Source organism: Podarcis raffonei, chromosome 11 (genome assembly GCF_027172205.1).
Source record: "Podarcis raffonei isolate rPodRaf1 chromosome 11, rPodRaf1.pri, whole genome shotgun sequence".
NCBI lineage: Eukaryota > Metazoa > Chordata > Lepidosauria > Squamata > Lacertidae > Podarcis > Podarcis raffonei.
Genome location: NC_070612.1, coordinates 41,778,377 through 41,800,959, shown reverse-complemented (window position 1 = coordinate 41,800,959; position 22,583 = coordinate 41,778,377). Strand labels below are relative to the sequence as shown.

The window sequence follows — 22,583 nt, the reverse complement described above, 5'->3', positions numbered from 1 at the left end:
TCCCTCGGCCAATAAAGCGAGATGAGCACCACAACCCCAGATTCGGTCACGACTGGACCTAATGGTCAGGGGTCCCTTTACCTAAGTTATGGAGATAAAACGTAGTTGCCTAAAAATCTGAGTATTTAGAATACAAAATTGTGTGCAGTCTTTGGAGCCTAATCTTAATAAAATACAGTCCCTATTTTGCCATGTAAACTATGATAGAGCAGCATAATAAATTGCAACGAGAGTCACATCTCATCTCAGTTAACATCAGCTAACATCTCAGTTATCACACACAGTAACATTGCATTGACCTATCCAAGAGTCAAGTGTGCTGTATTCCCATTCTTTTGAAATCCCAGGTACATGGCAAGCCCACAGCAAGTGGCAACATTAAGGAATTAATCAGATATCATATCATGAGAAATACAAGATCTAAGCAGCCAATGGGGCAAAGTTACCATCCATAAGATTATAACTGCCTGTCCTTAAAGACAGGATTGCTTCTGAATAAAACTGTAGAAAATCAAATGAACATTGTTCTAAAAGCTATATCCCATTGATTGGAACAAGCCAGGTTTCTAGAAAACACGTGATAGCTACTTCTAAGTATTCCATAATCAACACTTTCTGAACAGAAGAACATCTTAATATTGTTCCAACTAAGCTTTCCATTTTCCTGAGAACACTTCCCACGTTTCATTCTGCTTGATGGGTTAAGTGTGTCTTTTCAACATTCTGACAAATGGTACAATGATTCATGGAATTTTACTCTGCCTAGCTAGAACAGATAACTGTGTATTTGAAACAAATAATGTGCTAAAAATGCTCCAGAGTCCTCTTCTCATGTACTGCCTGACCAGTAGTTTTCTTTGACAAAGCACAAAGAAAATCTCTCTCAGCAGGATCATACATTTCTTTCCAGACAGGAATATGAAATTCTACTGCTCTCTAGTCTCCAAGTGCTGAAATTGTGACTCGGCTACATACCTGAGGGGGTGGGGAGATTATTTGTGTTGCCATTCGTGTCTTTTGTCTTTGTGTGAGGGTATTTTTGTCCTTCACATAATAAGTATTGCTTAGTTAGCTAAAGCAGGCCTGAGAAATGTGGCATTTTAGTGCCTTATTATTGCAGAGCTACAGAACATTGCAAAAACATTTTCAAATGATATTTTCGGTGCCAACTCATACGGCAACCTCCTTTCTAAGAAAAACGAGTGAGTCGATGCATGCAACAGCCAGTACCATTTGTCTGTCAGAGCAATAACATCTATATTTTAGTGCCCCTGTATTCCCTTAATAGGCTTGTAGGCTCTGGCATCACTTGCAGGGAAATGACACCCAATGGAACATCTCTCTCCATTTTGCTCTGTGAACTATGACTCAAGACAGGAATAGGGAATTGAATCAGCCCCTGGATTACTGTATTTACTCTTAATGAATTATTATTTTTTTAAAAAAAACCAACAACACTGAGATCTTTCTCTTGGGAGAAAGTCATTTTAAACTCTAAATCTCTGTCAGCAACTCCACTTAGCTGCGATATTAACTTAGTTCATGAGGACAACAGTCCAGCAGTTAGCCTGTGATACCCAAGGTGTTTGGTTTTTTCGTTTTTTGTTATTTTTGCACCTCATAACTGAAATGGTAAACAAAGTTATCCTCTTATTGCTTCACAGAAGAGAGCCTGAATTCAGTGTGCATGTGGGTGAGACAGAGAAATATTAGACCATTAGCTTCGATATCTAGAGGGCTGGATAGGCACTAATCAATTTCCACCATAGGTATCCGAGCAAGAATGCACAGAGAATAAAGGCTGCTGGGGAATTTTCTCTCTCCTCACCAAATACTTAATACTCCCTGCTGCTTCTTTCCTCACTTGTCCAAAATATAAAGAATGCCACTAACATGGAATCCAACAGCGGTGTTATAGAAATCTGGTAAAGCAGTAACTTCTTCTACCCTCATCATTTGTGTATTGAAAACCTCAAAGCCATTGCTATTAACATAATGACATTTTCCAAAGCAGCTGGGTCTGGAGGCAATCTGCTGCAGACAGAAGGGAGGAATGATAGGAGAAAAGGCAGTATCCAAGTTCAACAGTATCATGAGCCTGAAGAGGTTCAAAAATGACTTGAGTGGCTCTAAGCAACCCAAGCGTAGTTTGTCTACACAAGGGTATATTTTAACTAATGTGTCTGGATCTTGAGAAGACTGCAGGTACAGACTCTAGCTAAGGCTGCTGAGGCAAGTAATTTGCAATGTTTACATGAACCCAGAAAGGGGAAGCGGGTCTTATCACTATATTCTCTTTCACTTTCATGCACCCAAAGAAGTACAACTGCACAATGGGCAGCCTTACTTGGTGAAAACTATTGCAAAGTGCTATCACTACCATGAGTCAAATAGCAACACTGTTGAGAAGATGAGTCGTCCGAGTCTAATACTCTGAGAATATAGTTACAGGTAGGTAGCCATGTTGGTCTGCCGTAATCGAAACAAAATAAAAAAATTCCTTCCAGTAGCACCTTAGAGACCAACTAAGTTTGTTATTGGCATGAGCTTTCGTGTGCATGCACACTTCTTCAGATACACTGAAATAGAAGTCACCAGACCCTTATATATAGTGAGAGGGTGGGGAGGGATATTACTCAGAAGGGTGGTGGGAATGGGTGATTGGCTGATAGGTGTGGTAAACCTGTTGACGACTTTTAATGACTGCAATTGGTCTTACAGGAAAAAGCAAGGGGTAAGATGGATACTTTATCATGTATAATGAGATAAGAATCCAATGTCTTTATTCAGACCAGGTTTCTCCATGGTTTTAAGTTTGGTAATAAGTTGCAATTCAGCAACTTCTCTTTCCAGTCTATTTCTGAAATTCTTTTGTAATAAGACAGCTACTTTGAGATCTTGTATAGATTGTCCTGGGAGACTGAAGTGTTCTCTTACTGGTTTCTCTGTCTTGTGAGAAGACAGAGGGTGAGCAAGATGATCAAGGATATGGAAACCAAGCCTTATGAGCAATGGTTGAGGGAGTTGGGTATGCTTAACCTGGACTAATAGGCAAAGAATGGTGTACCTGGGTTGGCCCAATATTGGCACCACCAAGACAGGTAGCAATCTCATCACCGAACTGGTGATGCTGATCTATTTCTAATGAGAGAGAGAGAGAGAGAAATGAAGGAAGGAAGGAAGGAAGGAAGGAAGGAAGGAAGGAAAGAAATTTTATGGCAACTCCAGCACGTTTCTGTGTAAAATATTTCCCATCTGTTTCTCTTGGGAAATATTTTACACAAAACCCACAGTGAGAATGCACTCCAGCAGAAACTGTCACTGACCCCTCAATGACTGAAGGCACAAGACAATTACAATCCTCTCTTCTGCAGGATTGCTGGGAAGCCACCTTGTTCTGGGTGTTATGTAACACTAGGCACTTTTTACGCATAATTGAACAATTCTGTATACCCATTTCATACTACATTAAAGCACTTTTATCAGAACACTTGATAGAACACTTGGCTTCCACATTGCTTGCAAGCTCGAAGTTCATAGGGATCTGGCCAAAATCTAGCACCTCTGCCCAATAATACACCCCAAAAAACTATTTCAGCTCAGTTCAACTACCGAGACTCCAAATAGTGTGGAATATATGAGCACAGATATGAGCACACATAAGCTGAAAGGCTTTAGTTTAAGGCACTTGCCTGTGAGTCTGCAAGTTTCCTTCCAGAGGTTGGCTAAACTGCAGTGATGACACGGAAGATATGAGGAGGGTTGAGGAAGCACAGAGATGTGGAAGTTGGAACTGGGAGAAAAAGGCTGGAGTGAAGGTCCAGTTTCATTGATATGAGGACAAAAAGGAGAGAGGTGTGAGAAGCAGGAGGGGGCTAGAAAACAAGTGATGGAAGTATGAGGCAGCAGAAGCGGTGATGGAGAACACAGTACTGAGACAAATGGGGACCTCTGCATGCGTATGTAAAAAGGGGAAGATTCCCCAACCACTGTTTCAACTGCTATGATGTCAAAATGTTCTAGGGCTTGTAGCAACTCTTGATAGGAAGGCCAGGAGGGCTGCTTGAACATAATGGTGGCTACCATCATTAGGTGACAAACTGGAAGAGGAGCTCAGCAAACACAGAAAAGCTGCCTTCTACCACCCATTAGTCCATGTGGCTCAGTATTGTCTACACTGATCAACAGAGTCTCTCCAGGGATTCAGACCGGGGGTATTCCTAGACCAACCTGGGGGCATTCACCTCTTCCTAAACCTGTGGCATGGGTGCCAAGACAGAAGAATTACATTTGGAATAAAGTTTTCTCTCCTTTGTTTGCTGCAGAAACTGCTAGTACTATGATTCCATTAGTTCTGGCTTTGTATATTTTTAGAAAGGAAAAGAAACAAGAAGCAGCTCTTAAATTGGAGAAGGTATTTTTTTCTTTTAGTTCAGCCTTTTTTACTGTATAGCCTCACACGAAAAATAAGTAGTATAATATACAATAGCCTAGCCAGAGGAGAATGATAAAAATGTCAACAGTTTCTTATGGAGTGTGCTAACAGGCTTTGAACTTATGCAACGTGCAAATTGAAATATCTGGCTCCCATTTCAAACAATTAATGATTATTTACCATGATAATAAGTGGTCAGATTATGCTCTCCCATCCTCATTTGTTTTGGAATATTAGGCACCAAATGAAACATTAGAGCAACCAAACAAAGCATTATGGAATACTATTTTAAAGTATTCACAAATGGCTAATGCTGTATCAGCAATATTTTGATGGATGAAATCAAAAGGAATAAGCTTTGAAATATTAAAGCTATAAAAAGCACACTGGCATGAATTTTGCAGTTATATGCTGACACTAAAAAACAAACCAGTGATTCAGTAGGGGCTGCATCTATATTAAACCATATGAAAACCATACACATTTAAAAGCTACAAATTAAAAACAGTATTATGTGATTGGTTCCCAGCTAAAGGGCACAGAAGGCAGAAAAATGGTTTCAAAATACATACCCTAAAATATTTCATTAAGGGGATCCCCACTTCTTCATCCTTTCAAGAATACTTTTTTTCTGCCCAGTCCACCTTAAATTAAGTACTTCTTTGAGCACATTATAATAAAGAAAAAACATTGAAATTGTGTCATGAGTCCCCCAACTCAGACGGATACCTCAGCTGTATTTATGACCTTATAGGACTACTCTGCTTGTGGCAGTTCCTTGCCACTGCAACTCCTGACAGATCATCTGAATCACTCGCTATGAGTAGAACTTTGCTTGGCATCTTTCAAACCACATTTATGATTGCTGCCATGGGCCAAATGGCAGCTTCTACTTACAAAAAAAGGGCTGAGGATATCTATTTGCCACCAATAAGAGAAGGGAGTGGGCAAGGAGAAGCATGTGCCACAAACAAAGCAGCCATGTGCTCATGATCCTAAACAGAGTTGAGGGCAGAAACAATTGAAGTCACACTGGCTGAGAAGTGTCGTGTTTACAGAAACATGGCTGCTGAGTTATCATTTCAGCTACATAGGACTGAAACCTGAGCCACTGCTTCCTGACCCCCATCCCTCGCCGTGCTCGTGTCCTCTGTATGTGGAAGCAATTACAGTCCTGGGAGTTGCTGCTTTCTGGTTAACTCTCCAGTTCCAGGTTTCTATCTGATTTCCTGGATGCAAGTGCATGTTTTCCTTCTGTGCCCTGTTGTCACCTTGATTCCCGAGACTCTTCCTCAGGCCTCCCTGCTCCCAACCTCGGCTTGTTCTATTTTAACTCTGATCCTGCTGCCTGCCTCTTGGTTTCAACACTTTTTACCAGTCTCCATCCCACCCTTCTGCAACTTTTTTTTGACCTTCAGATATTTTGGACTAGAACTCCCATCACCCCAGACGATTGCCAAAGCCAGCTGGAACTCTTAGGGATTGTAGTCCAAAACATCTTAAGGGCACAAGGTTGGGGAATGTTGGGTTTCAGTACGCGAAATCCAGCCCTGCCTCCTGCTTTTTGGGTCCAACTGTTGCACCCTTAAGAAAGTCAGGTCACAATGCTGCAGTGACAGCAGAAGCCATGCCTGGCACAATTCCCTTCTCAAGGCTCTAGACCAAGCAACCACTTCCCTTGCCCTCCATGTTTCTTAAGCAAATTACCTAGCACTCACTCTCACATCATTCAGTTCCTTCACACCATGCGGCCCAAAGACTAGGATGCGGTTTCTTTTTCCTAGTCTCATTACTGTAGCTCCCTTTTGCCTCAGTTGCTTTATTCCTCTGCCCTTCCCAGCCCCTTCCTATGCATCCTTCCTCTAGCCTCCTTTTCTCTGAGCTTCTCCTTGGCTTCTCTGCACACTGGGACGTTTTCCATTCCACAACCAGCCCCTGCCGAAGCATTTAATCCAGTCTAACTGACAACGTTTCTTACACAGGAGCTGGACTGCAAGATGAACATTCCATGTCACCATACCACCTTAGCCAATCAAAGGCAGATGCTTCATTGCCATAGGAATAATATCATATAAATTGGAAGTGACAAGGTGGCTAGCTCTCATGCTGCCCTCCAGGTTTCCTCGAGTTCTTCAGATCTTTTTACCAGACTATTTACACTACTGGGATGAGATAAAAATACAAATAGTTGTCATTAAGGTCTAACATCTCACTGCTCTTGGTGCAGGGCAGCCTTTTCTCTTTTAATGCTGCATTCTTAAGAGGAGAAATGAAGGAGCCAGCTGCAAGCCATGCAGCCTGGTGAGAAGCCCAGCCCCAGACATGCCAGACTGTTATATAAACTGGGCTGCTGAGGCAAGACTTGCAACTACTGTAGTAGCAAACACTGGGTTAACTTTTTCTCTTTTTTCACAAACCATTCATTCTTATTGTGCCTTTGTATTTAAAAGTATCATTCATTATAGTACTGAATCTGATTACTTGACTTTGTCCTATTTGAATTTGCTTGATATGTTTTGTTATGAACTCCTTGTTTATGATGCTGTATTTTGGTATTGATCATGAGCTGCTTTGGTCATGGGTACACCATAGAGAACAAAACATAAAAAACTAGATTAACCCTTTTTAAAAAAGTCAACTCAAGACTGATACATCCAAATGGTATAAACCAGGAACCCACGGCCTCTGGATGATGTTGGTCAAAATTTCCCATCATCCCTGACCATTGGCCATGCTGGCTGGGCCTGATAGGAGTTGGGAGTCCAGCAACATCTGAAGGCCCATAGGATCCTTGGTATAAACACTTACCCCGTGTTATAATTCCACCCTGGTTTTGCACTCAGGAACCATATGGAATATTAATCTTGTGAGTGATATTGAAACAGCATATTCTCCACAGTTCTCTCTCCAAAAATATATTTTTGTTAGCAAAAGGGGCACGAGGTTCAGCAAAGATTGTGAGACAGAAAGCAACTGACCTTGCTTCCAATGACAACACCTCCTCACCTGTAACTCAAAGTGAGGGGGGGAACTTTGAAGAAAAAAATAGACTAGTTAAACTAGTCAACAATATTCGTGCACCAAAAGCATTGAAAATACATGTAAGCCAAGGGATGGGGATGTAGCCCAGGTGCTGCTCAACTACAACTCCCAATATCCTTGACCATTAACCTTCTTGCTTGGGACTGATGGGAGCTGGAGTCCAGGAACAGCTCAGGGAACACAGGTTCAGTATGTAGCCTAACCCTAATGGAGAACTTCCCTGTTCCTTTTAAGTGAAAGTGAGGTACTGAATTACTGATTAATTTAATATTATAGAATAAGACTTTTACTTTTTGCTCTTCACATATGTACTCAGTATGTGGAATGAACATGGAATAGCAGATTGCACATATTCCCATAATTCATACTGATTTACAATGGAATGTGCCTACGAGTTATGACTTTGATACTGTCTCCACCTGCTGGTAAAAACAAAATTTTTCTTTGATTCTGAAATAGTGTGCGGATATCAGAGACCTTTCTGTCTCTAAAGAGCAGATTAGTTAAACTGAGAAGATGCAGAGGAAGGACAATGAGTATATCCAAACAAATGAGGAGGATTAGAAACCTGGGTACTACAAGAATGCTATAAGAATAAATGAACACATTACCTGGAACAAGCTCCATAACGATATATATAGGTTGCCTTTGAGTGCAAACTCCTATAAGCTTTACCACATTCGGATGGTCATACTGTTTGAGTATTCTGAAAAAGGGGTACAAAGGTTTTATCATGTCATTGTATCAACTTGATTTCAGTTATGTAGGAAAAAAGTTACTGAGCATCTACATGACTAAAATAAACTCAGATGAGTTTCAGTAAACACGAAAAGAATCACATTGTACAACTGAAACCACCTCTTACTAAGAAAGATGATAAAACTAAAGCTCTTCTCAGTGACAACACACATGAAAGGGGATCATGAGCATGTATTCATTTACTTTATCCAATACGTTTCACATAAAAAATCCCAGGGTAACTTTAAAAAAAATTAAACACAACCATAGCACAATTTAAGCAAACAGGAAAATACACATCATAAATATTTATACAGGTTCACTCATAACATCTAGAACCAAACACAACCAGATTTCTAAAACGTGCAGGGAAATCTACTTGAGTACAAAACACTCTCCACTGCACACATCTGCCCTGAACATATGAGAAGCTGTAAGGGGCAGTGTGACAAAGGGGTGGGGCTAAAGTTGAGACTTTATAGTCCCCTTTAGATTTAAGTTACCCCACCATGCAAGTGATAGGGCTAGAGTGCCATTTATTTTGATCAACATCTACCAGACGTAAGTATGTACAATTAAAAATAGACAGAAAGCAAATATTCAATACTTTAGAATAGGCAGAAAATCCTGGAAGCCATTTGAACATTTCCATGAAGACAAATGGCATGTGATCACTCTCCAGTTGCAATCAACACCTGTGCCTTCTACCATCTTAATCATTTTAAAGATGTGAACAGAGAAGTTAAACTGATTCATTTTCAACTTAAGCTCCAAAAAGATGTTCTCATTAACAAATTAACAAGCCGTGTCATGATCTAGCTCCTCATATAGTTCTGGAAAGCCCAGGTGTACAGTTATGCCTCCCCCCACCCCCAATGCTAGGAGAGCTCATGATTGCAAGACCCAGGAGAACAGGGCTTCAAGCTGGTATTAGAAAGCAGCAATTTACTACCTGAAGATTGCTCAAAACCTTTTGAGTCAATCGTCATCAGGATATAGCATGGCAGTTTGTACAAGTTACCAAATGGCTACTCTTTTTTTGCACTACCTTAATGCTTGCCTTCTCCCTTGCTCTTTGAAGTTCTGGTATTGTTCCTCCGCCTCTTCCGTAAGACCCAAGGCTACACACACTACTCAAGCACCTCTTGATACTTCCCATACCTCATGGCATGGACAAATAAATCCACTAGTAGTAGAGAAGTATATATCCCAATCCATCCCACCACTCTTCTGCTTGCGAGTGCTGCCACTAGCATAGCACATCTACATAGCAACTCTACAATTCTACGATTCTGTCTTCTACAGGGCTCTCCTCCCCTAACAGACCCCCCCACCCAGTCACACACTTGTTCTTACCATGAAGTCTAAGCACATGCAATCTACACAGAAAGAGCTGGGCTGCTGGATTCCTGGGTGGAGGGCAGAGGACTTTTGCCTTGCCAAGGAACAAAAACATTGAGGCTCTATGCATACAGAGCAGCCAAGAGTGGCACTGGGTTAGATGTCCATGGCTGTTTCTCCTTGACTCCCAATGTACTTGAGTGCACATGGAACCTTTATACCAGGGATGGGGAACCTGTGGCTCTCCAAGCATTGTCCAATTCTTGTCCTCCCTATTGATGTGCTGGGTGGAGCTGATGGGAGCTGTAGTCCAGCAACATCTGGAGGACTGCAGGTTCACCATCCCGTCCTTTATACCATGCATTCTGCATTTGATTTGGCAGGGCGGGGTAGGGAGGAATGTAAATGAAACCACTAAAGATTTGAAAAAAAAATATCAAGACTGTGAGGAATAGACAGACCTCAACCAACTGCTTCTGCCACAGGCAAGGCTCAGCTCAAATTCACATTTTATCCTGTCAGTAGCCCTAGGAGGTTCATTCTGCACAACTGTGCAAGGATATGAAACCCAAGTCTCACAAACAGCTACTTAACTATTATACTGCACAAAGCCATACTTGGGAAACTGTGGTAGAGTTTAAACCTAGAGAAACATTAAAGGTTGTATAATATTTCAGCCAAGTACTGTTTTGAGATAGTTTTCTAGGTGGTTTATCCTTAAAGAAGAAAAAAACCACAAAAAACTGTAAGATGTCAATTGAGCCTCAGTAATAATGAATTCATAATGAATAACTGCTATAGTTCCAGGTTTCTTAGCAAAAAAGAAAATGAAAAACATATTCCACGTAGTCCAAGTTGTTTGTAAGGGTAAAATAGTTTCTTGATGTCACTTACTACAATATTGACCCAGTAAGATAATCTAACTTGGAATGTTTTCCATTGTATGCATATTACACAATATGGAATTTCTATCAACAGTTGATGGTTATTTTCACCTTTGATATTCTATCAGATTGCATATGACATTTTACTTCTTCCAGGGAGAATTAATTCAGAGAGGGCCTCCACCACTGCTGCTAATTTGAAATATATTTTGAAGTGGAAAGTATTGATTAGTCTCAGACAATCTAGGAACTGTTCCCTGTTTTAGAACTGCATTAAATTTAGATATGCAATGGATCCCAAGTGCACATTTATTCACATTTATACCACTCACCTGGCCTCTGATAAAAACTTTATTTTCAGCTCCTGGGGAAGGTCTTCCTTACATGTCTTTACAGCAACTGGAGTTTTATCTTTCAATATTCCCTTATATACTTCACCAAAATTACCCTGAAATTGCAGATATTATAAACTGTCAGTAAACAAACTTAATGGCATTCCTCAGCAAAATAAAGTTCCACTGTGCAGAAAATATCACAGCTGTGTCAGTTAACAATATGCTTATATAAGCTCGCACATGTTAAGGGTTAAGGAAATAGATACTTCCCTTTTTAACTTATGGGAAGAAATGTTACTTTAACGTTTTTGAAAAGGCGATGAAATCAAGCTCAAGGCTTTAGTCAAACACTGCCTTTATATAATGAATGTTTAATGCCTTATAGACTGAACACCCCATTAATTTTGTACTTTGCTCCATCCAGTCATCTACCACGGAAAAAGCAACTTAGCAATGTTTCACAAAAGATTTTGACACAAGAGTGGGAGAAGCACACTTCATTAAGGCAGTCTCTTCCCCCACTGCACCTGCTTATCTGCCTTGCAATGCCCTCTCTTCCCTTCCCATCATCACTTTTCCTCCTCTGTAGGAAGCTAAGCATAGCAGCCAGCCCAAACTCCTTTTCATGACTTCAGAGGGGGAAGTATATGACTAGCCCCAGTCATCTAGCTTCTGTTTATTGGAAGAAGAAGAAAAAAAAAACATTTTCTCCTAATGGTGAGAGAAAAGAGAGGAATCCAGCCTCAGTTAGGGGATCCTAGCGCTCCTCTTTGCTCTCCCTCTTCCCATCAGGGTCTCCTCTGTTTAGACTTCAGCTGCTTTCAGATCATCAGTTTTCTAGGTGAGATTCAAGCACATACCGGCATGTTCATGTTGCACACTTGTGCAACAAACCCACTTCCATCTATCCCCCCCCCCCAAAAAACCCCACTCAGAATTTCTCCTAAACATAATGAGAAAAGGCAATGTAATGTGTGAATAACTGCTTGATGCAATATCAAATAACCTCCCTACAAACTTGCTGCAAAGAGTTCAAGATGAACCCTCAATAAATAGGATGCCTAGAAGGAGGTTTTGAGCAAGGGTTGTGATTTACTGGGACAGAGTATGTTTGGAGCCATCAGGGGTGAGCTTTCCCATCTGCTCTTGTGTACAAACCCTCATAAGGAGCTGCTGCTTAGAAGGCGGCTGCCTAAGGAGTAGGGACCCTCTCAAGGAAAGTTGCTTTGCTTTCTTTGACATTTTGGGGAAACTCCGTTTTGCTTTAAGGCAGATGAAAGGATGTGTTTGGATTGGGGGAGGGATGTAAATATGCCACTAATATATTGTCTTAAACTTTTGTAAATTGTGTTTTATTGTGTGGGTTTTGCATTTTGAGAGTCTCCTTGGGGGTCTTTTTCACTGAAAAGTGCCACAGAGAATTAAAACATAACACATAAAGGGTTGTAAGTGGCAATACTGCTACCACTAAAATGAATGGCAAGGCAGGGGCTGAGAAGTCTAAAATGCCCCTCTCTTTGTTGGTGGCAACTGGGATGGGGAATCTGCTACCAAGTAAAAATTAAGGCAGAAGGTGTGCCCTGATTTCTTATAATTTAGCAAAATGCTGAAATTAAGGTTACTTAATAGTTTGTACCAAATGGAACAGAATTATTGCCCATCTGTCATTTCCCTTGGCTGATGCTTCTTGGACAGTATTACTTTTTGCAGAATCGCCAGGGGGTAGAGGGGATGACATCTTAAGAGCTATCAGCTTAGCTGTCAATTGCTCTTCATCCAATACCTACGCATTTCACTTTATACTTGGGTGTAGCTGATGGTCCTACAGGAAGGAAGGAATAGGACTTACAAAAATAACTGGATTTCTAAGTTGTTCAGGAAGTTTGGTAGACCTGCTTCTATTGACATTTGCCACAGGATATGGAATAATTAGGTAGAGGAGCTGAAATAACACAACTTGAAGTAATTTAATCACACCGTGAAATCACTTTAATCTAAGCCATTCTAGCCTTGAGGTACATGATCCAGTTTCGTCCAAGACTGAGGAGGCGGTATTTTGAGGAAAAGAACATGGTGGTATGGATTATTTTAAGTTTCTTCTTTTTAACAACTTAGGCCCAGTACTCAAGGGACCTGAGTGGCCTGGGAGCTACAGAAATGCCTCTCCTTCCAGTATTGCGAGAATGTAAGAAGCCCTGGATCCCAGCAGGAACTTACAGGTCAGGTCCTGCTATGGTGGCCATGTGTCCTACTTCATACAGGACAATCATCTATTTGAATGGATGTCAGGGGACAGTCCTCTGTTTGGGAAGGAGGACCTTTTTCTGCCTCCCCACTTTCAGCTACTCTCTGAAGACTGGAGAAGAGACCCTCTTAAGAATATTAAGGGGGGGGAGAGGGGAATGACTAGACCATGTGAAAAACGAACATAATATTTTAGCCGCAGTTCATTCATTTTCAGCTTTGTACTTCTGTTATTTAAAAAGCGTGCCTAGACATTCTATTGTTGTGCCCACAACTAAGGTGCAATTTAGCTCCTAGCTTTCATATCTCAGTTTCTAAAACTGTTCACAAGTGGAGAGGAAATGGCTGTTTCAGCTGACATTTCTAGCAGGCCGATATAATATGAGGTTGTTTCTTGTTTTCTATATTGTGCTGTTTTATTTTAGGTTTTTTTTTTTAAAAAAAGTTTTAATTCTATTTTAGCTATGGCATTTGGGTGTTCCTTGTAACAGAGATGCTCAACTATAAAAATGGAAAAAAAATGTAAGTCATCCCTTAACTCAGATGAAATAAGCTTCCTAAGGCCACATCCAGAGAGGTATCATGAGCTGGTCTTCGGCTCACATGTTCTGTTGTGTGATCATCCCAAGTGGAGAAAGCAAGAGATCCCATATTTATGTCACTGTAAGGTAAAGGTTTTTCCAGTAGTGATGTATGGAAGTGAGAGCTGGACCATAAAGAAGGATGATCGTCGAAGAATTGATGCTTTTGAATTATGGTGCTGGAGGAGACTCTTGAGAGTCCCATGGACTGCAAGAAGATCAAACCGATCCATTCTGAAGGAAATCAGCCCTGAGTGCTCACTGGAAGGACAGATCCTGAAGCTGAGGCTCCAATACTTTGGCCACCTCATGAGAAGAGAAGACTCCCTGGAAAAGACCCTGATGTTGGGAAAGATTGAGGCACAAGGAGAAGGGGACGACAGAGGACGAGATGGTTGGACAGTGTTCTCGAAGCTACCAGCATGAGTTTGACCAAACTGCAGGAGGCAGTGAAAAACAGGAGTGCCTGGTGTGTTCTGGTCCATGGGGTCACGAAGAGTCGGACACGACTAAACAACAGCAAGGTAAAGGAAAACCTGACCATTAGGTCCAATCGTGGCCAACTCTGGGGTTGCAGCGCTCATCTTGCTTTATTGGCCGAGGGAGCCTGGTGTACAGCTTCTGGGTCATGTGGCCAGCATGACTAAGCTGCTTCTGGCGAACCAGAGCAGTGCACGGAAACGCTGTTTACCTTCCTGCTGGAGCGGTACCTATTTATCTACTTGCACTTTGACGTGCTTTCAAACTGCTAGGTTGGCAGGAGCAGGGACTGAGCAATGGGAGCTCACCCCGTCACAGGGATTCGAACCGCCGATGTTCTGATCGGCAAGTCCTAGGCTCTGTGGTTTAGACCAGTGTTTCCCAACCTTGGGCCTCCAGCTGTTTTTGAACTGCAACTCCCATCATCCCTGACTAGCAAGACCAGTGGCAAGGGATGATAGGAATTGTAGTCCAAAAACAGCTGGAGGCCCAAGGTTGGGAAACACTGGCTTAGACCACAGTGCCACCCACGTCCCAGGTGACACTGTGCCAAGGTTGTGGTGGTAGGGAACAGCTGAAAGCTGTAAATGGAATCTAACAAGGTTGGTGGGGGTTGGAGGGAAACACCATTTGGCCTCTACCTTCAATCCACAAAAAGTCTTAGGCTGGCATTGATTGAGAGCAAAGGAAGATGTGCAGAAGAGTAGGCTCCCACTATTTCTCCAAATACAATCCATGGGCATAAATGAGAGGATCCTTACTTTACCGCCCAGGGGTCCTTTACCTTACTTTACCTTACCTAGTCAACACAAACATTAATAACTTGGATTAGTAAGTAGAAATTATGCTCAGATCTCCATATGATGTCCAAACAAACCTGAAAACATCCTACACATGCAGAAGCCTCCCACTGCCTTGTGTGAGAGAAAAGTACAATGGGAAACTGCCGTGCATGCTGTGTGCTCCCAGCCTTTGGCTCACACACAAAAGAGTGCAGGGAGTTCACAGGCAAGGCTCTGTGTTGCAGCTGTACAGCACAACCCAAAGAAAATTAGGCATCTATAATTGCCATTCACATTCATGGGATATAAGCTTACAGTTATGCACTTAAGTCCCATTTATTTTAATAGGATTTATGTGCATCTAACGTTCTCTGAATTTCACCCGCAATGTTTACAGTGTGTTTCAAAACTGAAGACAAAGGAATGAGCTGGCTCATTTCATTACCCGCAGTGCTCAATATGGAGGTTCCCCATTCCCCATATCACACACCTGGGTTGAATGCACATGCAAAGCCCTACTCTGTATATGCAATATGCCCAGAGAGGCATTGTCCAAACACTTGGAGCTTACACTAATACAGAGCATACAAGAGATTCTGACAGCTACTGCCCAGCATCCAAACACCACTCTGTGACTGGGGGCTGGAGAGACACATCCTGCTAGGACCATGTCACACAAACGGGCAACTGCAAGAAGGGTTGTAGCTGCTTCCTTTACTTAGAGAAGTCTGCAGGTAATTGAGCAAAGCTAGGTTGGCAAATCTGCACAGTAGTAAAAAATATTTTTAGTAATGTTTTCTTTTGAAATTTTTTTTGAAAATGTTTTGTTAACTTTGCTGTGTTAAATGTATGTTCTCTAGTTGACTGCATTTGTAATGTTTTATTTTGAAATCTTTAAGATATATTAGTTTCCTGTTAATTATGTTGCTTTTAATGTATTGTTTATATTTGACTTTCTTTTGTAATGTTTTATTCAGGATTGTTTTAGCTGATGTTTTAATGTGTTGTAAACAGCTTGGAGACTTTGTTCTTAAAGATAAAGTGGTAAAGAAATGAAATGAATTATCATCATTATTATTATTATTATTATTATTATTATTATTATTATTATTATCATTTGGTAGTTACTGGACACTATGTGAGTTCCTCCCCCTAAACTCTCTGTTGTCTTGCAGCTTCTAGCAAGTAAGTTTTTCCCCTTCATTGTTTTGATATTGGCAAGAGCATGCTCTGCCTGGTGGGCTTGAAGGTTTATAAGCAGAGGTTAAATGGCCATCTGTCATGTATGATTTAGTTGTGATTCCCGCATTGCAGGAGGCTGGACTAGATTATCCAACTCTACGATTCTATGATGGTATGAATTTCAGAAAACAAAAACCGCAGATGGGGGTGAGTGAGGAGAAAACATGTGCAAAAACCTAAAAAGCAAATAGCAATGGTGGAAAAGGAAATTATGTAAAGATATGAAACTAATAATGCACAGCAGGTTGGGAAGCTGTTTACTTAAAAATGATTCCACCAAAATTAACTGCTCTAGTTTACTGATCTTATTAATATACCATATATTTCCATCTATAAGATGCCCCCTATTTTGGGGGGGACTCCAAATTAAGAAAATGGGGAGGATTGCCCCGAGTTGTTGAGCTTTTTTGGGGGGTGGGGGGAATTGCCAGAAATCACTGACAATCGCATGCGTCGCCGAGGACACGCAGCCACCAAATCACCAGCAGCCCTTCCAGCAGCCACCAATCACCCACACTATCACCACTTACAATCTCCTCCTTGTGGCTGTGACCAATCGCCCAACCCCCTTCTGCACTGCCCATGTATACGACAAGGGCTAATTTTAAAGCTAATTTAACTAAACACCCTCATCTTATAGACAGAAAAGTATAGTTATATCTGCATTACAAAACAAAGCTATTTTAAAATTATTGATAACTTAGGACATATTTTTTACTCAAGTTAAGCACTTTAATATCCTGCTCATGCTTAAACCTCTCTCACTGAAGTAGGTCTTAAAATCTGCTTAACTTTGGCTGGGTCTATTATATGACAATTTTTTTAAAAACTGCAATTCTGCTACAAAGCAATGTTATTCTATACTGGGTGGTGGAAGAAGCCCACCATCCTCAATATCACAAGTATACTCCAAGGCTAAGGTGTACTTTTCCTCATTAAGAACAGATGTTTACTTACTTTCCCCAGTAATTCTCCCAGTGTGACATCTTCATGATTGAGAATCCATTTTTTATCCTGCAGCAAAAAATACACACCAGTGTTTAGTCTACAAAATACTGCATTCCTATAAAACCTCTGTGAGCTAGCAGGAACAGACCTAAAGGGATGATTCAGTGAGACTATTCAATCAGCAACATGCTAAGAACATAATCTCAAGAGTAAGCTGCTACTACACAATAGGATGTTAAAAGCATGCTACAGCAAATTTCTATCCAAAAATTAAGGCTTAGGTGTGATATCATAACATATAAAATTGCATGCTCTCCTTTATTAAATTCAAGGTAACTGAAAGCTTTTTTTTCTTTAAAGAAAACGTTATGTAAAGGAACTTTATGGCAAAGAATATATTTTTAAAAATCAAACGCTGGTCAACCTAAAAATGACCTTTCTCTGGCACATTCAGAAAACTGGTTCTTTCTTCTACAAATGAAGAAACTGAATGTTAGCATCTGCTAAACATACATGAAGCAAGCTCCAGTAATATCCATTTAAAAAAGCCCATCAATGGCAAGAGTTTACACTAATGATCACATGCAAACATTCTATTATGGAATATGCATTACATGACAGTAGTGGCTGTTAGCCATTCAAGCACATAAATTTCATCTGGCACAAATCTCTTTACTTCCAACTTTTTCCTATTGGTCATTATTACCTTTCCATGTAAGTATCTATTTAACAGCTGGACACACATGAACAAAAATTCAATATATAGTATGACACACTGAAACACATTTTGGAAGCATTTCTTCACTAGGCTCATAGGGGGAAATGAGGTTTGGGGGGGGGGGAGAGAGAGAGAGAGAGAGAGAGAGAGAGAGAGAGAAACCTGAAGAACACTGAATGAGTTTTGCTGGTTATGTTTGAACCTCATTTATAAAGCTAATCTTATCAATTAATTTGAGCAATTCTCTATTAAAGAGGATACGGTAATATTTATTTTGACAAATATAATTTCAGATATCTATTGTTGAGACAGATGTTTGCTATTAATAAATGATATTTGTATTTTGAATCACTAAGCATCTTTTGACAAGTTTGCTTATTCCTTATGAAATTATTCGTTTCTCATTTATTTGAACCTAACAGTTTCATTTCCAAGATGGCTCATTCGTCTGATACCCAGAAGCACATGTCAGAAGCCAAAGACCTTTATACAATCAAATTAAGTTGGGAAATGCAATTCATACTAATTCACAATTTGCTGTTGATAGTCAGTAGGAGATATGGGGAGCATTACACTGTTTATTCTGCTGTCTCTCTCAATAGCATTAAGTACTCCTAGGCCACTAGTTCCTGATTAGGGGCACTACTTAAAGTTGTTCCAAGCCTATTTAGCAGAAAGGTTTCAGAAGGTGATGCTAGGAGACCATCTAGCCTCGTGGGAATTATTCTAGGATGTTACAGGATTATGTCTTGTCCCCCATGATGTTTAGCATGTACATAAACCTGGTGGGTGAGACTGTGGGGGAATTTGAGGTGCAATCAGTGATCACCAGGAATGTGAACAAAGTCCCCTTAAGTCAAGCTGAGAAATGAAATTCATGGACTCTTAAAAGTCTTGCTCTATCAGAAGATAAGTGTTTAAAGCCCTGAAGACCTTTGGAAGCTGTAAGTGATTCAAAATGTAATTGTAACAGCCCAGATTCTGGTTCAGCCTAGCTTCTGGGTCACATTACTCCTGCTTCAAAACAAGTTCACTGGTTTCCAGTTTGCTTTCAGGCTCAATTCATAAGAAGGTTATAGGCCCCTTTAATTTAAAGCTTCAGATATAAACCTGAACAAAAAGTGTTAGAATGAACTTTAGATGCAATCCCAATTTATCCCATTCAACCTTCAGAAGCATGTCAGTAGACAACTTTCCCCAAGGGAATGATTCTTAAAGAGCTGCCATTCTGCATCAAGTGTCTCAACAGAAATGTTACACAAAGGAGAGGCTAACTGCTTTTAATTAAATACTTCAGAGAGAATGAGTTACCATAAGAATTAGAGCATTCACCCTCCCTACATAGCAATTTTGTTTCAAAGTCACTCAGAACCAGGAAGGAAGAGAAATAAGACAGTTAGCATTGAGCAGGACAGAAAAGCTAAGAGAGTTGAGAACTCGTAAGTAGAAAGACTGCTGTCGACTTTGGTCAAATTGATTCTGCAGGTTTAAGTAGTATTTCAAGCAGTACCTGCAAAAAAGTAGGATCTAATTTCCAAAAGCATGACCAGCCCTGATGCAACAGATATGTGCATAACTGTTGCTGGCATCAACTAACATTAATACTGTTGAGAACTACATTCCCTGACTCTACAAGTTCACAAGATTTTTTTAAAAAAAATAAAAATGAACTGTGGGCTTCTTATAATGCTGCCCCTTTAAAATGAAGAACAGTGCTTCCTAGGTCAAAGGTAAAAAGCCTCTCTCTCAAACACAGCAGTTTTTTTTCAGTATCTTTAGTAGGTATGGGATATGTAAGGTAAAGGGACCCCTGACCGCAAAGTCCAGTTGCGGACGACTCTGGGGTTGCGGCGCTCATCTCGCTTTATTGGCCGAGGGAGCTGGTGTACAGCTTCCGAGTCATGTGGCCAGCATGACTAAGCCGCTTCTGGCGAACCAGAGCAGTGCACGTATAAATGGGATAAAAGAAAAAGTACAATGAGAAAGAAAATACAGTCATGCCTTGGGTTACAGATGCTTCTGGTTGCGTGATTTCGGGTTGTGCACTGCTGCAAACCCGGAGGTACCGGAACGGGTTACTTTTGCGCATGTGCAGAAGCGCAGAAGCGCAACCCACATGTGTGCAGACGTGGCGCTGCGGGTTGCGGACGCTGCGGGTTGCAGACGTGCTTCCCGCACGGATCACGTTCGCAACCCGAGCTTCCACTGTACAATGGGATATGTACTTTCCCATTAATTGCTATGTAGCATTTTCAAAAGTGGCGCATGGGAGCCCCCCCCCCCGAAATGAATAGCACCTATTTCTGTCGTAATGTACTCCTATTTCAAGGACACCAATGGTAGAGCATCTTCAATGTTCCATGTTCAATCCCTGGTGTCTCCAGGTAGGGACAGGAGAAAGGTTCCTTACTGAGCTAGATGGATCAACAGTCTGACTCAGAATAAGGCAGCTTCCTCTGCTCTCCGGCGCGGTAATGAGGCCAGACCCCATCACGTATACTTTTCCTTACAGCAGTCACTCTGTATTCTTTTTTGCTCCATCAAACTGACTAGAACTCTATAAAGTCAAGAAAGAATCAAAGTAACCTCCTTGAAAAAGTAACAGGAACATTTTCTTTGAAGTATTAACCTGATGATCTCTTAGATTGGCAATAAAAATTGCAAAGAAGCGAGGATGTACTGAAATGAAAATAAATGGATTTTCATATATTTCCATGTTTTAAGCCACCGGTGAATGACTTTTTTAAAAATACTGACAACATGGCATTTCAAAGACTTGTTTATGAAGAATGTATCTGATATATAATCCTTCAGAGGAATAATTAAACAAAATGGCACTATAAACTGCAATCAAATCAGCTGTCAGAAAGTGTTACCACTATTTATATTAGCACATTAATCATTACCTGTGTTTTTCTTCCCTTTTGTAAGTCTTTCAGTCAAGACTGCTTTATTATACAAGCTTTGCACATTTGTTTCAGTCAAAATTTTCAACCCCAGCAAATATCTCCATGCTAAAGGATTATTCAGAATTTCATCTGCTTCCACAGTAATGTTCTCATGTGTGCTTAAAAAAACTCACTCTATTGACTTGTATATGCAAATTTTGCTGCCTTGTTAAAGTCGGTTTCACAAGTCCTCAGTAACTGAATGCTATTTAAATGGTCTATAAATTAATTCCATTATCCATGAGTTGTCTTGAATAGGAAGCCCACGTAGGCATTCTATTTTATATGCATGGGTTGATTTTAGGCGCACAAAATTACAGTGTAGACTTGTTTTTTTCTTTAAAAGTACATCTGCTTTTCTAAGACCGCATAATAATATCCCTTTCTTTCACTATAACTACTAGAAATTAATCAGAATAACTACAAAGTCTAAATACAAGGCTCTTCTTTCAGTCTGTCCCTCCACTTTGATCCCATAAACCAACTTGGCAAAGTTTGCATTAAGATGTTCAGTGCGGCCACAAGGCATTATTTAAATCCCAGAACTGAGTACAAGCTTGAGCATGTATGGATGTCACTGCTCTCATTCAGCAGCTTCAAGCTGACAGAGAAGCACAAATAATTGTCCATCCTTAGTCAGACAACCTCTATTTGGTTGGTGACAACTTCTTATTGTGGGGAAATGTACAGGCAGTTATGAGAAAGTGGTCATTAGGAGGCCAAAAGGAGAATAGCAAATTGACAAGGTGGGCTGGGTTGACAAATAAAAAAAGTTAGTGATGGGACAGAATGATGCCACTGGAGAATTAAAGAAAAGGAGGAAAGGTGAGGGTGGCAGCTGAGTATGAAATGCTGGAAACAGATATGGGCTTTGAAATGGGCAATTCATCCATTTTTCATTATAGGAGGAATATAGACTATCTTTCCCAGCTGTCTCCACCTGCTCCCTGGCTTTTGGAATATGGGCACTGCCCTTTTTAATATTTCCCTGCTGATTTAGCAGGCAGAACTCCACCAACTCTCAGAATAAAGAAAGAGGAGAAGAGCTGGCATAGGTGTTGCCCAAAAGTGCTTTAGGAGAAAGATTTGTGACCACAGTTGGAGGAGAGAGGACTGACGTACAGGAAGGAAAAATGAAAGGCAGAAGCGGTGCGACAGCTAGAACAGTCAAGACAGGAAGTGACAAGGAGTTTTTAGTTAAGGTGGTAAGACAGAAATGGGTGGGCTTCTGCAACACTTTTAGGGAAAGGCAACATGAACTGGCAACAGATTTCCAATCCTCTGCTTCCAAAAATTAAAGCCAAAGCCAGGTTTGTGTGTTTAGTCAACTGTTTATCTGGTCAACAAGGTGGATATGGAGAGTAATCAAGAATGAGGTAGCTTACATTCATTTTTGAAAATTTCAATTGTGGACATTTAGAATTGGCAATGCTGACAAGCAGGACAACACACACCAGACAATTGGGACAAAGGGTTCAGGAAGGGATCAACCATCTTTTGCTCTGTTCAGCCACATGAGCTCTGCACTACTCTGGAAGATTCTCCCTCCCCATAGTGGTCGCTGCCAAGCCACATAGTTTGGGAAGATCCTCTGGTGCTCACAGGAGAAGCTTCTGTGGGGTGCAGAGGGCAGCAATGGAAGGGAAGGGATGGGGAAGTCTCCTTCTGCAAGCTTTCTTCCACTGCTTTTAAGATTGTGCATTGACATAATTAGCTAAGAATCCCTCTCTCCAACCCAGACCAGTGACTCTCAAAAGGAGTAATACCTGTGGTAACAAATAGCAGAGATCAAACCTCAAAATACAGTTTGTTATCTGCCCAGTTCCCGTCTATCATTCAGCCATCTTAGTCATTCTCTCAGCTCT

At 40.8% G+C, this 22,583-nt stretch overlaps 1 protein-coding gene across 2 annotated transcripts in view; it reads right to left on the bottom strand.

Moving 5' to 3' along the window:
• FER (FER tyrosine kinase) overlaps positions 1-22,583 on the bottom strand; it is a 152,007-nt gene that overhangs the window by 45,708 nt on the left and 83,716 nt on the right. For both annotated transcript variants that reach the window (XM_053407624.1, XM_053407625.1), the window contains exons 14-16: positions 17,062-17,118; positions 10,773-10,888; positions 8,089-8,183 (exon numbers count right to left, since the gene is read on the bottom strand). In XM_053407624.1, the coding sequence (XP_053263599.1) occupies positions 8,089-8,183; positions 10,773-10,888; positions 17,062-17,118 (268 nt within the window). The remainder of the gene's footprint in view (positions 1-8,088; positions 8,184-10,772; positions 10,889-17,061; positions 17,119-22,583) is intronic.